The sequence below is a fragment of the Eulemur rufifrons genome, chromosome 20 (assembly GCF_041146395.1).
Source record: "Eulemur rufifrons isolate Redbay chromosome 20, OSU_ERuf_1, whole genome shotgun sequence".
Classification (NCBI taxonomy): Eukaryota; Metazoa; Chordata; class Mammalia; order Primates; family Lemuridae; genus Eulemur; species Eulemur rufifrons.
In genome coordinates this window covers 10,000,552-10,014,796 of record NC_091002.1, presented here as the reverse complement: position 1 = coordinate 10,014,796, position 14,245 = coordinate 10,000,552, and the positions used below count along the sequence as shown (strand labels likewise).

Below are 14,245 nucleotides of genomic sequence, written 5' to 3'. Positions count from 1 at the left end.
CACATAATCCACAGGGGACTACAGAGGGTCCACGAATCCGCTTGTGTGCACAACTGTGTGCATCGGCGAATGTGTATTTTCCTAGGAAGATGGCTCCACGGCTCATACCAAATTATCAAAGTGGAAGGGTATCTGAAGAGGTTAATAACTGAATGAATGAATTAGTGAATCAATGAAAGACCTGGAAAGATACTCTAGGAGTATCCGCCAAAAAGCTGAACCACCCTTATCTCAACAAGTCATAACTGTTCAAGACATAGTAACCATCTGTTAGACAAAACTAAGTAAGGTTTAATTCTTGACGAGAGTCTGAAAACCTGGCTTCTAGTTCCAGCTCTGTCATGAAACAAAAGTCATTTCACCTGAGACTTGAGTATCTCAACTACAAATTGGGGGCTGGGTTCTTCTAGCTGTGTGAACTCTGAGATTTTGAGGGACCCGGAGCCAGAAACCGATCCTCTAGTCTAGCCACTGGGCCTGGCGCTGGACGCGTAACTCTCAGCAAACTCCTGGGTCAGCGATTCTCTCCGGTTCCCGTGCCTGCCGGGAAGAACCCTCATCCCAGGAGCAGCCCACCTCATCCCCAGCAGAAACTCACGCACCGGCCTCGACCCTCCGTCACCTCTGTTCCCGGCTCACCTGGCCGGAACTGCTCACCTGGCCAGAACCGTCAGCACTCACAACCCAAAGAGCCGCGCTCCGACTCCCACAGCCAAGTCCAGCTCAGCTCTCAGCCGATTGGTCAGCGCCCCACCTTCAGGCCACGACGCCGTCTACTGGCCAATCAAAGAGCGGACGAGCGGAAGCGAGACATTCAGAGAAGCCACGCCACCATCTTGGAAGAGGGCAAGACGATTGTGCCTCCCACTTCAAAACCACAGTTCCTCAGAACACACGTTTCCACAAGTTCATCCCTAAACGTTTCTGCTTCAGAAAACCCCAGCGCCTGTCGGACTGTTCCCTAAAAAGCAGCCAGCACTCCTCAAGGGTTAGCCCTGGTATAATATGACGCCACTTGTCTCAGCGGAAAGTCCCTCGCATCGCCTTAGTTACCGGGAAGCGAGAACGATGACGTGTGCCTCCAGGAGAGGGAGGGGCGCCAGCCAGAGGCAACTGAAGCAGTCCGGAAGAAGGAGTCGGAATGGCGAAGGGGCGGGGCGGAAGGGGGCGCATGCGCACATGTTATCACCGGGAGCAATTTTCTAGTGAAGATTCAAGTACAGCAGGTAGAGTTACGCTGCTTCGCGTTGCGAGGCTGTCTTCTGCCGGCTTGCTGTACTGGTTTCCCGCTCTCAGCGGAAGTTATTACAGCGCACAGTCTTCTGCGTGTCCATTCCTGTCATCTTTCTACAAGGAGATGAGTAATTGAGAACTGTAATATTCAAGCATTTTAGAAGACTAACAAAGCGCATGTAACTACATAGAACACGATTTTCTACAGCCATCGCGACTTTCTTACAAGTGGCAAAAATGAGCACATTCATTATTCTGACTCAGAGGTATAATCTTGCTGTTGCATATAAAAATAAGGAAAACGATATAAACAATATATCTCGGCATCCAAGAAGTATTCATTAATTAGCTCAATTTAATTACTACAAAGTTTTAAATTATCTCTAGATCATAGAAATCAGTCCATGAGCTCAAACGATCAGCCCACCTCAGCCTCGCAGAGTGCTGGGATTACAGGCGTGAGCCACCACGCCCAGCCACTATTGCCACTTGGTAGTCAGTCAGTCTGGGGGCCAAGCATAAGCATGGCTGGGCTTATCAGCCCATGAGGTGTTCTTTAGTAATGTGGTTTACATCTGGTTCTGTCAACTGAATCCACTGGGATGCTTGGTGAAAATTCCAAAACTGCTAAATTGTTTTGAAAAGGTAAAATTATGGCCCTCATGAAAATATAAAGTGAACATGTGCCAAAGATTTTACTTAACTCATTCATTACTGATTAATTCATCCCTACAACCAATAAGAATGTTCAAACTGATTCTAAGAGAATTTGATTTATTTATAGAGTCTTATATTTTCTACCACACAAAATTCATTTGCATTGCTGTGGACAGGAACAATTTACATTGTTATGTACAGGAAATATTTGCGTTACTATCAGTTTTCTGTAAGTTAATTTTTATCTCTACAGAGTTGCAAAATAGAATAGTCAAAGACAAAGGTACACATTCCTTACAATCAGATGACCCCCAGAGGTCTTTTTTTAAATGCCCAGAATTCCATGGAACATTCGCCCAGTAAAGTCTCTTGACAGTTTCAAAATATTTCACAAGTTTCCTGACATATTATCATCTGACTCTAAATTCTCTATTTCTGGCTCAGACTTCTCTACCTTAAACTAGATTAATATATCCAGCAACCTGCTGGATGCTGCAGAGTAGGTTCACTGTGCACTGGTTACCACTTCCATCCACTGAATCTTGGGCTGCACTTCTGTAGAAAACACTCGCATACACAAGTTAAATGAGGCAGATGGCAGAAGCCTAGGATTCATGACAAGCTGGTCCCTCAAGGCTCAGGAAAGCTGCACAGTGCAGGTGGAGTCTCTTCTATGCATGCCTATTTGTACCAGGCAGCTGAGGGACCTGGAAAGCAACCTACCCTGGGTTTTAGACCCTGGGGGAACATGACATGCTGAGCTAAAGCACTGAAGGACATCCTGTTTTTAGAGGGGCTAACAGAGCCTGGGTTAGTCTGGCCAGTTCCTCCTTACGTATTCCCAGAACATTATACAGTCAGTCTTTAGAACTACAAGCAAGAAAGGGAGGAGAACTGGATCAGTCCAAGGCCATCTGGAGAACTGTCCTGCAAATGTCATTGGATATTGGGCATCTCAATCTCAACATGTCTTAAATTCAATTCATCTTTCCCCCAGCTCCCAACTAACCCTCTGCCTCTTATACTCTCTATTTCACTTGGAGATACCATTCTCTTCTCAGTTCTGCCGTCTAGAAACTGGAGAGTTATCATTAGCCCTCCCTTGTATCTGACTCCTCTCCCTTGAAGCTAACAATGAATCACTTGGTCCTGTCAATTTGTTATTCTAAATATTTCTCAAGTTCAGGCACTCTTAGAGATAAAAACTGCTTAGTTCAAGCACTCTTCCTCTCTCATTGGATTATTGCAACAGCTTCTCAAATGATCTCTTTGCCCGAATTTTGCCAGAACCAAAAATCACATTGCTAGATAGATTTTTATAAATCACAATCTGACTCTGACATTCTCTTACTTAAAATCCTACATCATAGTTTTCCCATTCCTCACAGGATAAAGTAGAGGCCCCTTGTGCTACTCAAGGGCCTCCATGATCTACAGACCTCAATCCTATAGCATGAACCACCACCTTTCCCAGCCCACATGTGCTGTTTCTTATCTCTGTGCCTTTTTCATGTCCTCCTCTCTGCCAAGAAACCTCTTCACTTCCCTTCCTTTCCCAGTGAACTCCCATGTGTCCGTCAAGATTTTGAAGCAGCTTTCCTTTGACCTTCCTTCTCCCCAACATGGTAAAAACAAAAATTAAACAAACAATAAGCAAACAAAAACAGTGGAAGAAAGGAAAAGTAAAAGGGGAGACTAGGTTTGGACAGTGAGTTTAAAGAGTTACATACAAACTTCCTACAAAAGAGGTACTGACCTGAAAGAAAAATTCAGGCAGAGTAAGATTATTAAGATTATTAAGAAGAAGGGCCTCAATGGAGGGTGGCTGGACCCTTTAGAAAGACTGAAACTGCCTCAGCAAGTTCCTGAGAAAAGCTCTTTCAGTACTAGCAAATGATGAATCAGATATACAGGTGTATTTTAAGATTTTTTAAAATTCATAAAAATGTTGACTTTTCAGTTTTGAAACCAGAACTATTTCTTTTGTGATAATGATGACAAGCTCAGAAAATGCTTATACGATAGATAAAAAGTAGAAAACAAAGTGGATTTATGTGTAATTATAATCTGTGCAATCATTATTGGCACATACAATATGAGAAGGGTGAGAGTTAATGCCATTGCCTTTTTTTCCTCCTCTAGAAGGAAGTGCTAACTGAATCTTAAGGAAAGATAGATCCTTTTTCAGCCCACAGTTCCTGTTAAGGGAGTATCATGTTTCTTGAACTAAAACCCACAAAGCAAACAACCCATTGGGTATAGGAACGCCTCTGCATGTTTTATTTATTTATTTTTTTTGTTGAGACAGAGTCTCACTTTGTTGCCCAGGCTAGAGTGAGTGCCATGGCGTCAGCTTAGCTCACAGCAACCTCAAACTCCTGGGCTCAAGCGATCCTCCTGCCTCAGCCTCCCGAGTAGCTGGGACTACAGGCATGCGCCACTATGCCCGGCTAATTTTTTCTATATAGATTTTTAGTTGTCCATATAATGTCTTTCTATTTTTAGTAGAGACGGGGTCTCGCTCTTGCTCAGGCTGGTCTCGAACTCCTGACCTTGAGCGATCCACCCGCCTCGGCCTCCCAGAGTGCTAGGATTACAGGCGTGAGCCACCGCGCCCGGCCTGCATGTTTTATTTTTTATTTTAAACACCTTTATTGGCCGGGTGTGGTGGCTTACACCTGTAATCCTAGCACTCTGGGAGGCCGAGGTGGGAGGATGGCTTGAGATCAGGAGTTCAAGACTAGCCTGAGCAAGAGCCAGACCCTGCCTCTACTAAAAATAGAAAAAATTAGATGGGTGTGGTGGTGCTCACCTGTAGTCCCAGCTACTGGGGAGGCTGAGGCAGGAGGATTGCTTGAGCCCAGGAGTTGGAGGTTGCTGTGAGGTAGCCTGACGCCGTGGTACTCTAGCCTGGGCAACAGAGTGAGGCTGTGTCTCAAAAAAACCCACAACAACAAACCACCTTTATTGAGATAATAATTGATGTAAGCTGTAGTAAATTGTGTATGGTTTTTTGGATTGGCCGGCGCCAGAGAAAGAAAGACAAGCAGAGTTGAAAGGGATAAGTAAAGAGGCTTTATTGGAGCGCTCCCCAGTGAGGATAACAGGTCCCGAGAGTGGGGCCTGGGCGAGATTTTTGTGTCGAGAGAGAGAGAAATAGGGAGAGAGAGACCCAAAAAGTCGCCCCGCCCAGAAGTCTGAGTAGGTTTATATACGTTTTTTGGGCTAGGGAATGGGGGTGTTTTTGGTGGGAAGATTTCAGAGCTAAGAGTGAGGAATTTCTTTGTTGCAGTTTTAGGGCTTCTTCTTTTTTTTCATTAAGGAAGGGAGGGGGTGCCTGCCACCAGCCTTAAAAGTTGCATATATTTAAAATGTACACTTGAGATAATGAACATATATATCACTGCAAAAAGTTTCCTTGTGTCCTGATATTTTCTAGAGGTTTATATAAATGGAATCATGGGGTATATACTATTTTTGTCTGGCATCTTTCACTAAACATAATTATTTTGTGATTCATCCATGGTATTGTGTATGTAAGTAGTTCCTTCCTTCTTACATGTGTACGTTTACATTTAAAGTTCAATAACATTTTTAAAGAAAATTCTGAGTCTAGGTTCAATAGGAAAGGGTATGTTTAGCTCTTGCTAAAGAATGTGGTGGTAGGGCAGTCTATCACTGATCTACTCAAAAAATACACTGATAGGGAGTGTTTCAAAACATCAAGTGCTACATCACGCCTGCCATACAGAGTGACTAAATCCACGGAGGAGCAAGGAAAAAGAGGCACTTTTTTGTTCGTTCCCATTTATAACAGCACACGCACCCTTCCGCCCACCTCTATGAAGGTGTGCATACACCGCTAATGCTACAGTCCCCAACCCTTGGGCCGCAGCCTGGCACCGGAAAACAAGGCCTCATCACCACCTGAGCTCCGCCTTCCTCCAGGAGTCCTCCAGTTGTGTCCCAGAACTACAGTTCCCAGAAGGCCGCGCGGCTCCCAGCCCCAGCAGGCGTGGCTCTGAGCGCTGCAGGACCTGCTGCCGCCGGGGGTCTCGGCTCTGCATTCATGGCTTCGCCTAGCAAGGCAGTGATTGTCCCCGGGAACGGAGGCGGGGATGTGGCCACCCACGGCTGGTATGGCTGGGTGAAGAAGAAGCTGGAGCAGGTAAGAGCCCCGGGCCTGGCCGCTCTGGGAAGTCAGCCTGGAGCACAGGGAGGGAGGACTGGAGTTTGAACGCGAGTCCGCCCCCCTCCCGCAAAGCCTTGTGTGTTTTCATTCGTCTCCCCTGCTGTCCTCTCTCAAACTCTAGAACTAGTGGGTCGTAATTTTAGTTGATAAAATTGCCTGGAAGACTTCTCTGAGGGTTCAGTCCTTAGAATAAAAGAAACCACTTTTCATAACTACAGAGACGGCGTCCTCCACCCCTCCCGGTATCCGCTGTCGGTTCGGATTTGGGACTTCCCAGATAATTTTATTAATGCATCTATCTTCTTTGCTTCTTGCTTCAGATATTTTAAAAAAATAAATATGTAACATTTAATATATGCAAAGGATGTAACGTGTGTAAATTATGAAGCATAATGTAATGAATCCCCAAACTAAAATCTAGAACATTACCAATGCATTATCTTCCAAACAACCTATATGCCTCCCCATTCCCATCCCCCTGCCATCCTGAAATCTGTGTTTTTCATCTGCTTCTCTTTTTAAAATTAAAGTACTTTTAAAACCTATATATGTATCCTTTAAACAATACATTGTTCAATTTGGCTTCTTTGTGAGCTTTATAAAAATGGCTACTGTAGGTTGTCTTGTGAATCTTGATTTTTTTTTTTTTTTTAGCATCAGTTTGGTGAAAAACATCTTATTTATTTATTTTTTAACCCTGTTCCATAACCAGGTGACAAGCTGGCTTCCTGGGTTGCTGTCCTCTAGAGTAGGTCTCTAGAATAGAATTTCAGAGTTGTGGCTGAAAACCATGGTTAGAGCTCTAAACCAAAAGGTCAGGGCTGGTGCTTCCAAGAGAATGGGGTCTCCAGATTTCTGTACCACGTTTTACCTACTCCCTGGTACAGAATCTGCTTGGCTCTGGGCCACTCTGTGTAGAACACATTTGTTCATGCTTCTCTGTAGATACAGGCCATAGAGATAAATATAGATGTACAAATGCAGATATAGGTCTCTCTGTATAGAGATCAGCAGAGCTGGCCGGTTGTAGAATACAGATGGAGTTTATGAGGAGGGATTGTACATCCATATGTAATCCGGTAGCACTTAACCCACTTTGTTTCATAAGCAAATGCTTATTCAATTGGTAAAGATCATATCAGGTGTCTCATTTCTTACTGGCAAAGTATTTAGTTGTAATTAAACTCTTTATTATAGCTTTTTTTCCCCCCCTCATATCATAGATACCTGGTTTCCAGTGTTTGGCTAAAAACATGCCTGACCCAAGTAAGTTTTAAACTTGTTTTTAAATAGCCTCATCTTGCTGGGTTTTGATCTTACCGTTTTTGTGGTAGAGAACAGGAGAATATCATACTGGAGAAGCCAAAGATGAATATATACTTAAGAATGAATAAGGCGAGTAGCTTGGGGAGGAGGGTATAAACCAAAAAACATGGAAAATTCTAGTAAGAACCAAGAAAAGCACATGGTTTTGGTAAAATTTAATTTTCAACTTTGCAGCAACTTTATTTTCCCTTCTATAAGTATACAAGTATTTTCAGGCAAAATTTGTAGGTGTTACATTTGAGGCAGAGATATGATCAAACTTTGTAGCATCCATTTGAGATCCTAATATTTAAAGACATAATGTTGCCACTTTTGTTCTGGATGTGCCCATGACTCGTCTCAAGAATCTCTTTTTTAGAAAGAAAGAATATAACGTGCATGAATTTTAGACAGAATGTTGTCAAGAGTTGGTTTTTTGTTTCAAGTTTGAAAGTTTACATTAAAGCTTTAGAGGTATATTTTATTATCTCCTCAGTATTGACTTACAAAACCATGGTAGAACATAAAGGTAAAACTATTTAACGAAACTGCAGATTTGGGTCTTTCAAAGAGCAACACATAAATCTTTGGCTCTATTAAAACAGCCCCGTTTCCCATTGTGGTCCTGCAGTTTTAAAAGCTGTGAAGTACTGAATAGTCATCTGTTAGCAAGGTGGGGCAGCATTGGATTGAGACTGTCCCTATCCAATGACAGACTTTTTCATTACCCTGAACCTCAGTTACAGCTCGAGAGAGCATCTGGCTACCCTTTATGGAGACGGAACTGCATTGTGATGAGAAGACCGTCATCATCGGCCACAGCTCTGGGGCCATTGCGGCCATGAGGTGGGATCCCTGTTGAACTGCGACCCCCTTCATGAGCTCCAGCCATGCTTGCTTGGGAAATACCTTGTTTATATGTTAGGTTTCTATTGCCGAAGGAACAGTGCTGACCTCAAAAGTGGTAACATAATCTGTCCTAATAGCTTCCTAGTTTTGCCAGTGGATTGAAAAAAATTATTGCTCGTACTGGGATGCAGTGATCCTTTTGAAGAAAAAGCAGCCCCAAACTCCAGCAGATTTCCATCACTTAGCTCTGATGCTGTCCCTATCATCTCCCTTTCTCTGCTCCCAGCCAGGTCTGCTGACCTCATTGCACTTCCTGGAACATGCCAAGTAGACACACCTGCCTATACTCTCACCTTTCTACCTGGGACACTCTATCCTTAGACCCTCACATGGCCTCTTGAAGTCTCTGCTCCAATGTCCACTTTTGGTGAGGCCTTCTCTAATCACTCCATATGAAACAGTGGCCTCACCCTGCTGGCTCCCATCTCCTATATATCTTATTATCTATAGCACTTTTCACCATCTGACATCCTGTTTATTTTTTGTCTGTCTCCTGCAAGCTCTGTGAGGGTACAGTTTTGTTCACTGGGATGCTGATACCCCAGTGCCTAGAGAGCCTGGCATGTGGTAGATGCTCAATAAGTATTTGCTGGAGGATGAGGGCTATTACCCCCTTACCCACTTGCAACCCCCAGTCCTTAGGATTCATGGACACAACCTTGATGCTTTCTGTTAGAACATCACATCTCCTCCTTTATCCTTTTTTTTCCTTTTTTTTTTATTTTTATTTTTATTTTCGTGGTAAGTGACCCTAGAACCTCCTTTATCCTTATAAAGCCCAGGACTTAGCTGGTTGAATAAGCCTATAAGGGTTGGGTTTCTTCCATATTTGCTAGGCTGAATGACAAAGGATAATAGTTTTTATTTGTCCCAAGCAGTCACTCAGGATGTCAAATGAATTGCATGTCAGGGAACCGTGCTGAATTCCATAACCTTTCAGCCACACTGATCAAAGCTAAGAGAAGAATAATGCTTTTCAGCATGGAGTTACAAAATTATGGTACAGTCATAGTGTAAGGGATATATATAAGCTGCCAGGGGTTATCTGGAAAATGAAGAGATCCCTTTATTGCTGAAAATCTGTCCCAGCTCAAGGCCAGTCGAATTTTTCTCAAGCCACTGGCTAGTAAAGATGCACCTTCTTTTAAAGACCCTTGAACTTGCTGCAGGATTATTAGCAACCTTCTAAGAATTGACTTCTAAGGGAGGCAAGGAGAAAAGTGGATGTCAAAACCATCTGGTTAAGGTTGTAGGGGGGACAGGAAACTGACACATCACAGAGGACCAACCACCCTACAGATTATTTATCACAAAAGGGAAATTGTGCCTTTACAATGGAAAGATCTGGTAGATACCACCCTAAGCAAGTGATCAAACTTAATCTTACCAATAATGGGACAGACTGGCCTCACGCGTCCTGTGATTTGATGGAGTGGGAATGACACAACATCGCCTATGTAGTGTCCTTGCCAGAAATGTGTATCTTCAGTCTATTTGTGAGGAAACAAGCAATCCAGTGTAGGGGACAGTATATATGACCACTGGCCTAAACTCTTCATGTCAGTGTCATTTAAAAGAAAGATTTAAAAGTGACTAAAGAGTCATGAAAACCAAATGCAATGCACGATCCTTGACTGGGTCTAGGATTTTAAAACAGTTTCAAAGAACATTTTTGGTACAATTGGAGAAAAATAAATACAGATGTATTACTGTATCAGTGTTAAATTTATTAGATGTGATAAGAGTACTATAGTTATATAAGGGTACGGCCTTGTTCTTCGGAGATACGTGCTAAAGTAAGGGAGAAATGTGGCAAACTTAATGAATCTAGATGCTTTTTGTTCTTTCAACTTTTCTGTAGGTTTGATATTTTTCAAAATAAATGATTGAGGGAAAAAAAGTGCAGACCCAAAACAACAAAACACTAACCCAAATCTTTCCAGGCACAAAGGCCTCTTGAAACTATTGTTGCTCCACGACTTTCCTTAGCCTAGTCTTTGCTGAGGGGAGGGTACTGTCTGTAAATAGTTAGCTGGGTGTCTACTTGTCCAGGACTTTACTAAGCACCAGGACAAAAAGATCAGTAAGACTCATGCCTGCCCTTAAGGGACTGACGATTTACTGAGGGAGATGTAATGCAGCACAAATGAATAATGCGATGTATTGTGGAAGTGTGTGGAAATAGAGGTACATTTCTGGTATTGTGCAGTATTTCTTAAAATATGGTTCACAGACCACCTGCATTGGAGTCACCTGGGTTAGATAGAGGAGGTATCATGCCTTAAAATGCAGATTCCCGGGCCTCATTCACAGCCCTCTGAATCAGGTGGATGCTCTGGGGCTGAGCCTGGGAATCTACATGTTAACCAACCAAGTAGCACTGATGCATACTAAAGGTGGGTGAATGCACACGTGAAAGAGAATAATTATACTTTTTTTTGTTTATTAAGAAAGGATTGCGGAAGAGATTTGGACTACCTTGAAAAATGAGTACGAGCTCATCAGGTAGCCAAGATTGGGCTTGTAGTTCTGCAGTTTCCTTGCTATTTTTCATATTAACCTCAACAGTATATAGCACATGCTTTCTGTAGGCTACATCAAAATAAGTTTTTAAGTGGTTTATTGACTTTTAGAGATCAGATTTAACATTTACATATCAGCTGACATTATTTTTCTCTGTCTAGGTATGCAGAAACACATCGGGTATATGCTATTGTGTTAGTGTCTGCATACACATCAGACTTGGGGGATGAAAATGAGCGTGCAAGTGGTAAGTATGAAGACAGAAAACCCAGAGATGCCCTTCCCTAGACATGGGGCTGTCTGCTCAGGTTATAAAACAGTACTGTCATTCAGACAGGCTGAAAAATCTAATAGCATATGACAAAGATTTACCACCCATCTTTGGATGTAAGTTAGGCGCTTTGAGAGGTGCTAGACCTTTTTCTGACTCAATACAGAATCGAACCCTACAGGCCTGGTTTTATTTGAGTCATAAGCTTCCTCTTCACACGTAGCTATGGTATTAAGCCCCACAGATTTGAAAACAAAAGAAGTGCTTCTATCTGTCTCACACTTAGGCCCTGATCCTTTGTGTCTCTGCAAGGGTCCCCACTAGACATTTTAAAATATCTAGAATGAAGATTATCCTTAGGCACTGATAGGTTATTTTTCCCCCCATAGGATACTTCAACCGCCCCTGGCAGTGGGAGAAGATCAAGGCTAACTGCCCTCGCATTGTGCAGTTTGGCTCCACTGATGACCCTTTCCTTCCCTGGAAGGAACAGCAAGAAGTGGCTGATAGGTTGGAAGCCAAATTGTACAAATTCACTGACCGTGGTCACTTTCAGAACACAGAGTTTCATGAACTAATTAATGTGGTAAAGTCTTTGCTCAAAGTGCCAGCGTAGGATGATTGCTATTTTGTATCCCAATATAGGGATAAAGTAATAGTATCCATTATCAGATGATTACTAGATACATAAAACATCTATTTAAGTTCCAAAAGTGCCTGAAAAACAAACACAAGTTTTAACATTTAATCTAAATTACAAATAGCATTTCCATTTTCCATAGAATCTAAATCTCCCCAAATTGCTATGAACTACAGCAGTATTTTCCCCATTTGCTGAGGGACATAAGCTTTATCACCCTTCTGTATCCAAAGTGAATTAAGTTGGAAACAGAACCCAGGTTTCCCGATTCCAATACCAGAATAAAACTAAATAGGCTTCATGTTGTTGCAGGTATTTCACTGTTTTCCTCTTTGAAATAAAACTTTCTATTTTATTGGGGAAAGAAAACATGACTAAAGGTCCAGAGTGTTGGCATAGAGCTCAAAACTGTTGCTGTTTCAAGTTGGCCCAGGATATTAAACCTAGACTAGGGCCTTCACCTTTGATACCCTCCCTCCCCCGTTCTTCAAACATGTGGAGAAAGACTGATATGTAAGGATGCTGAGTCAGCGGTCTGCTGAGTCAGGTGGGAAGCAGCACAGCATACACGCATATACACACATATATACATATAACATACACATATATACATATACATATACACATACTTTTTTTTTCTTATTCTTTTTGTTGAGACAGACTCTCAACTTTGTCACCCTCGGTAGAGTGCAGTGGCATCATCGTAGCTCACTGCAACCTCTAACTTTTGGGCTCAAGCAATCCTAATGCCTCAGCCTCCTGAGAAGCTGGGACTATAGGCACATGCCAACATGCCCAGCTGATTTTTTTCTATTTTGAGTAGAGATAGAGTCTCATTTTTGCTCAGAGCTGGTCTCAAACTCCTGACCTCAAGCAATCCTCCCGCCTCAGCTTCTAGAGTGTTAGGATTACAGGTGAGAGCCACTGCACCTGGCCCACATACACACTCACACACATATAAATATATATATATATATATACACACACACACACATATGAATACAACACACACACACACACACGCACACACACATACATATAGTATGAGCACAACAGACTAGATTTATATAAGACAAGAATGGTGGGATCAGGGCCATGTGGAAAGCTTGTGCCCTGTCTGAATTGTTGCCATGTGGAAATGGGGCAAGGTGTTGCCAATTTTCTGATTTTTTTATGGGAAAAAATCTTCATACAGTGTTTTTTTTTAATTTTGGGAATATATATGTATGTATATACAATCCATATGTATTACATGAATTATATCCAATCCATATACATATGGATATGTTAGTTGGCAACAACAATGTAAATAAAAATATTTATAAAAATTGTAAGACAAACAAAAATCCAGGCCCTCCATTTGTAACCTTGGCTATAAGCATTTACTTAGCCAGGGGTTTTTAGAGGAGTCTCTATAAAGTCTGTGATACTAAGAAAAGAAAAACGAACATAATGTCAAAGAATGAAATCATGGGAACAATTTAGATTTTGTTACAAAATCTTAAGTATTTTTTAAAATAACCTTTCCATACTTCACATATTGTTCTGTACAGTTCAACCTTTTAACTTCTCCTTTAAAGAGGATCTTTCAAGCAACATTCCATGACTCTTCCTCTGATCATCCTCCCTCAAAAAAAAACCCTTTTTCTTTTGCTTTTTTTTTAAGAGACAGGGTCTCACTCTGTTGCCCAGGCTAGAGTGCAGTGGTGTGATCATGGTTCACCATAGCCTCAAATTCCTAGGCTTGAGCAATCCTCCCACCACAGCCTCCTGAGTAGCTGGGACTACAGGCGGGCACCGACATGCCTGGCTAATTTTTTAAATTTTTTGTAGAAATCGAGTCTTGCTGTTGCCCCCGCTGATCTCAAACTCCTGGCCTCAAGCAATCCTACTGCCCCAGCTTCCCAAAGTGTTGGGATTACAGGCGTATGCCACCTTGCCCAGCCAAAAAAAAAAAAACAAAAAAAAAACCATTTTTCATTTCCCAACATTTTTTAGCTATGATCCTTAAGTATTACTTCAAATAATTTCCAGTGAATTCACACTTGGTTGCAGAACCTGAGTTTGCTGCAGAAATGTGATTTCCCACACTGTTTATGCCTACAGGGGATTCAGAGCCATCATTTAAAACCGCAAGTCTTTTGGTTTTTAAATGTCCTTAGACAAAGAAAAAAGTCAAGAAATATACTCTAAATTTGTAACAGCAATTTTCTTTGGGGAATGGTTTTTTTTTTTTTATTATTTTATATCATCTTATTGTTATGGGGGATACAGAATTGCAAGTTACATACGTTGCCCATGTACCGCCTTTCCCCCCAAGTCAGAGCTCCAGGCGTGTCTGTTCCCCAGGTAGTGCGTGTTGCACCCATCATGTAGGTATATATCCCTCCCTTCCCCACCCCCCCTTCCCGAGTCAGCACCTTCAAGCATTACCAGGGAATGGGATTTTTGATAGGTACAATGTGGTAGATGTCCCAATTGTAGTTTATCTACCTGGAGATTATTTGAATTTGTT

General features: G+C 42.2%; 2 protein-coding genes across 8 annotated transcripts in view; one reads left to right on the top strand and one right to left on the bottom strand.

Annotated features, from left to right (window-relative positions):
- Window positions 1-1,074, bottom strand: part of SEC23B (SEC23 homolog B, COPII coat complex component) — a 44,338-nt gene extending 43,264 nt beyond the window's left edge. For 2 of the 7 annotated variants that reach the window (XM_069496299.1, XM_069496302.1), the window contains exon 1: window positions 603-1,039. The gene's annotated coding sequence lies outside the window, so the exon portion shown is untranslated. The other 5 variants (XM_069496304.1, XM_069496301.1, XM_069496300.1 and 2 more) reach the window with 5 other exon arrangements.
- Window positions 1,075-5,892: 4,818 nt separating this feature from the next.
- RBBP9 (RB binding protein 9, serine hydrolase) lies at window positions 5,893-13,955 on the top strand. The gene is made up of 5 exons (XM_069496649.1): window positions 5,893-6,058; window positions 7,306-7,348; window positions 8,128-8,233; window positions 10,981-11,066; window positions 11,480-13,955. The coding sequence occupies exons 1-5, from the start codon at window positions 5,960-5,962 to the stop codon at window positions 11,704-11,706; spliced, it is 561 nt and encodes a 186-aa protein (XP_069352750.1). The 5' UTR covers window positions 5,893-5,959; the 3' UTR covers window positions 11,707-13,955.
- The last annotated feature ends 290 nt before the right edge of the window (window positions 13,956-14,245 follow it).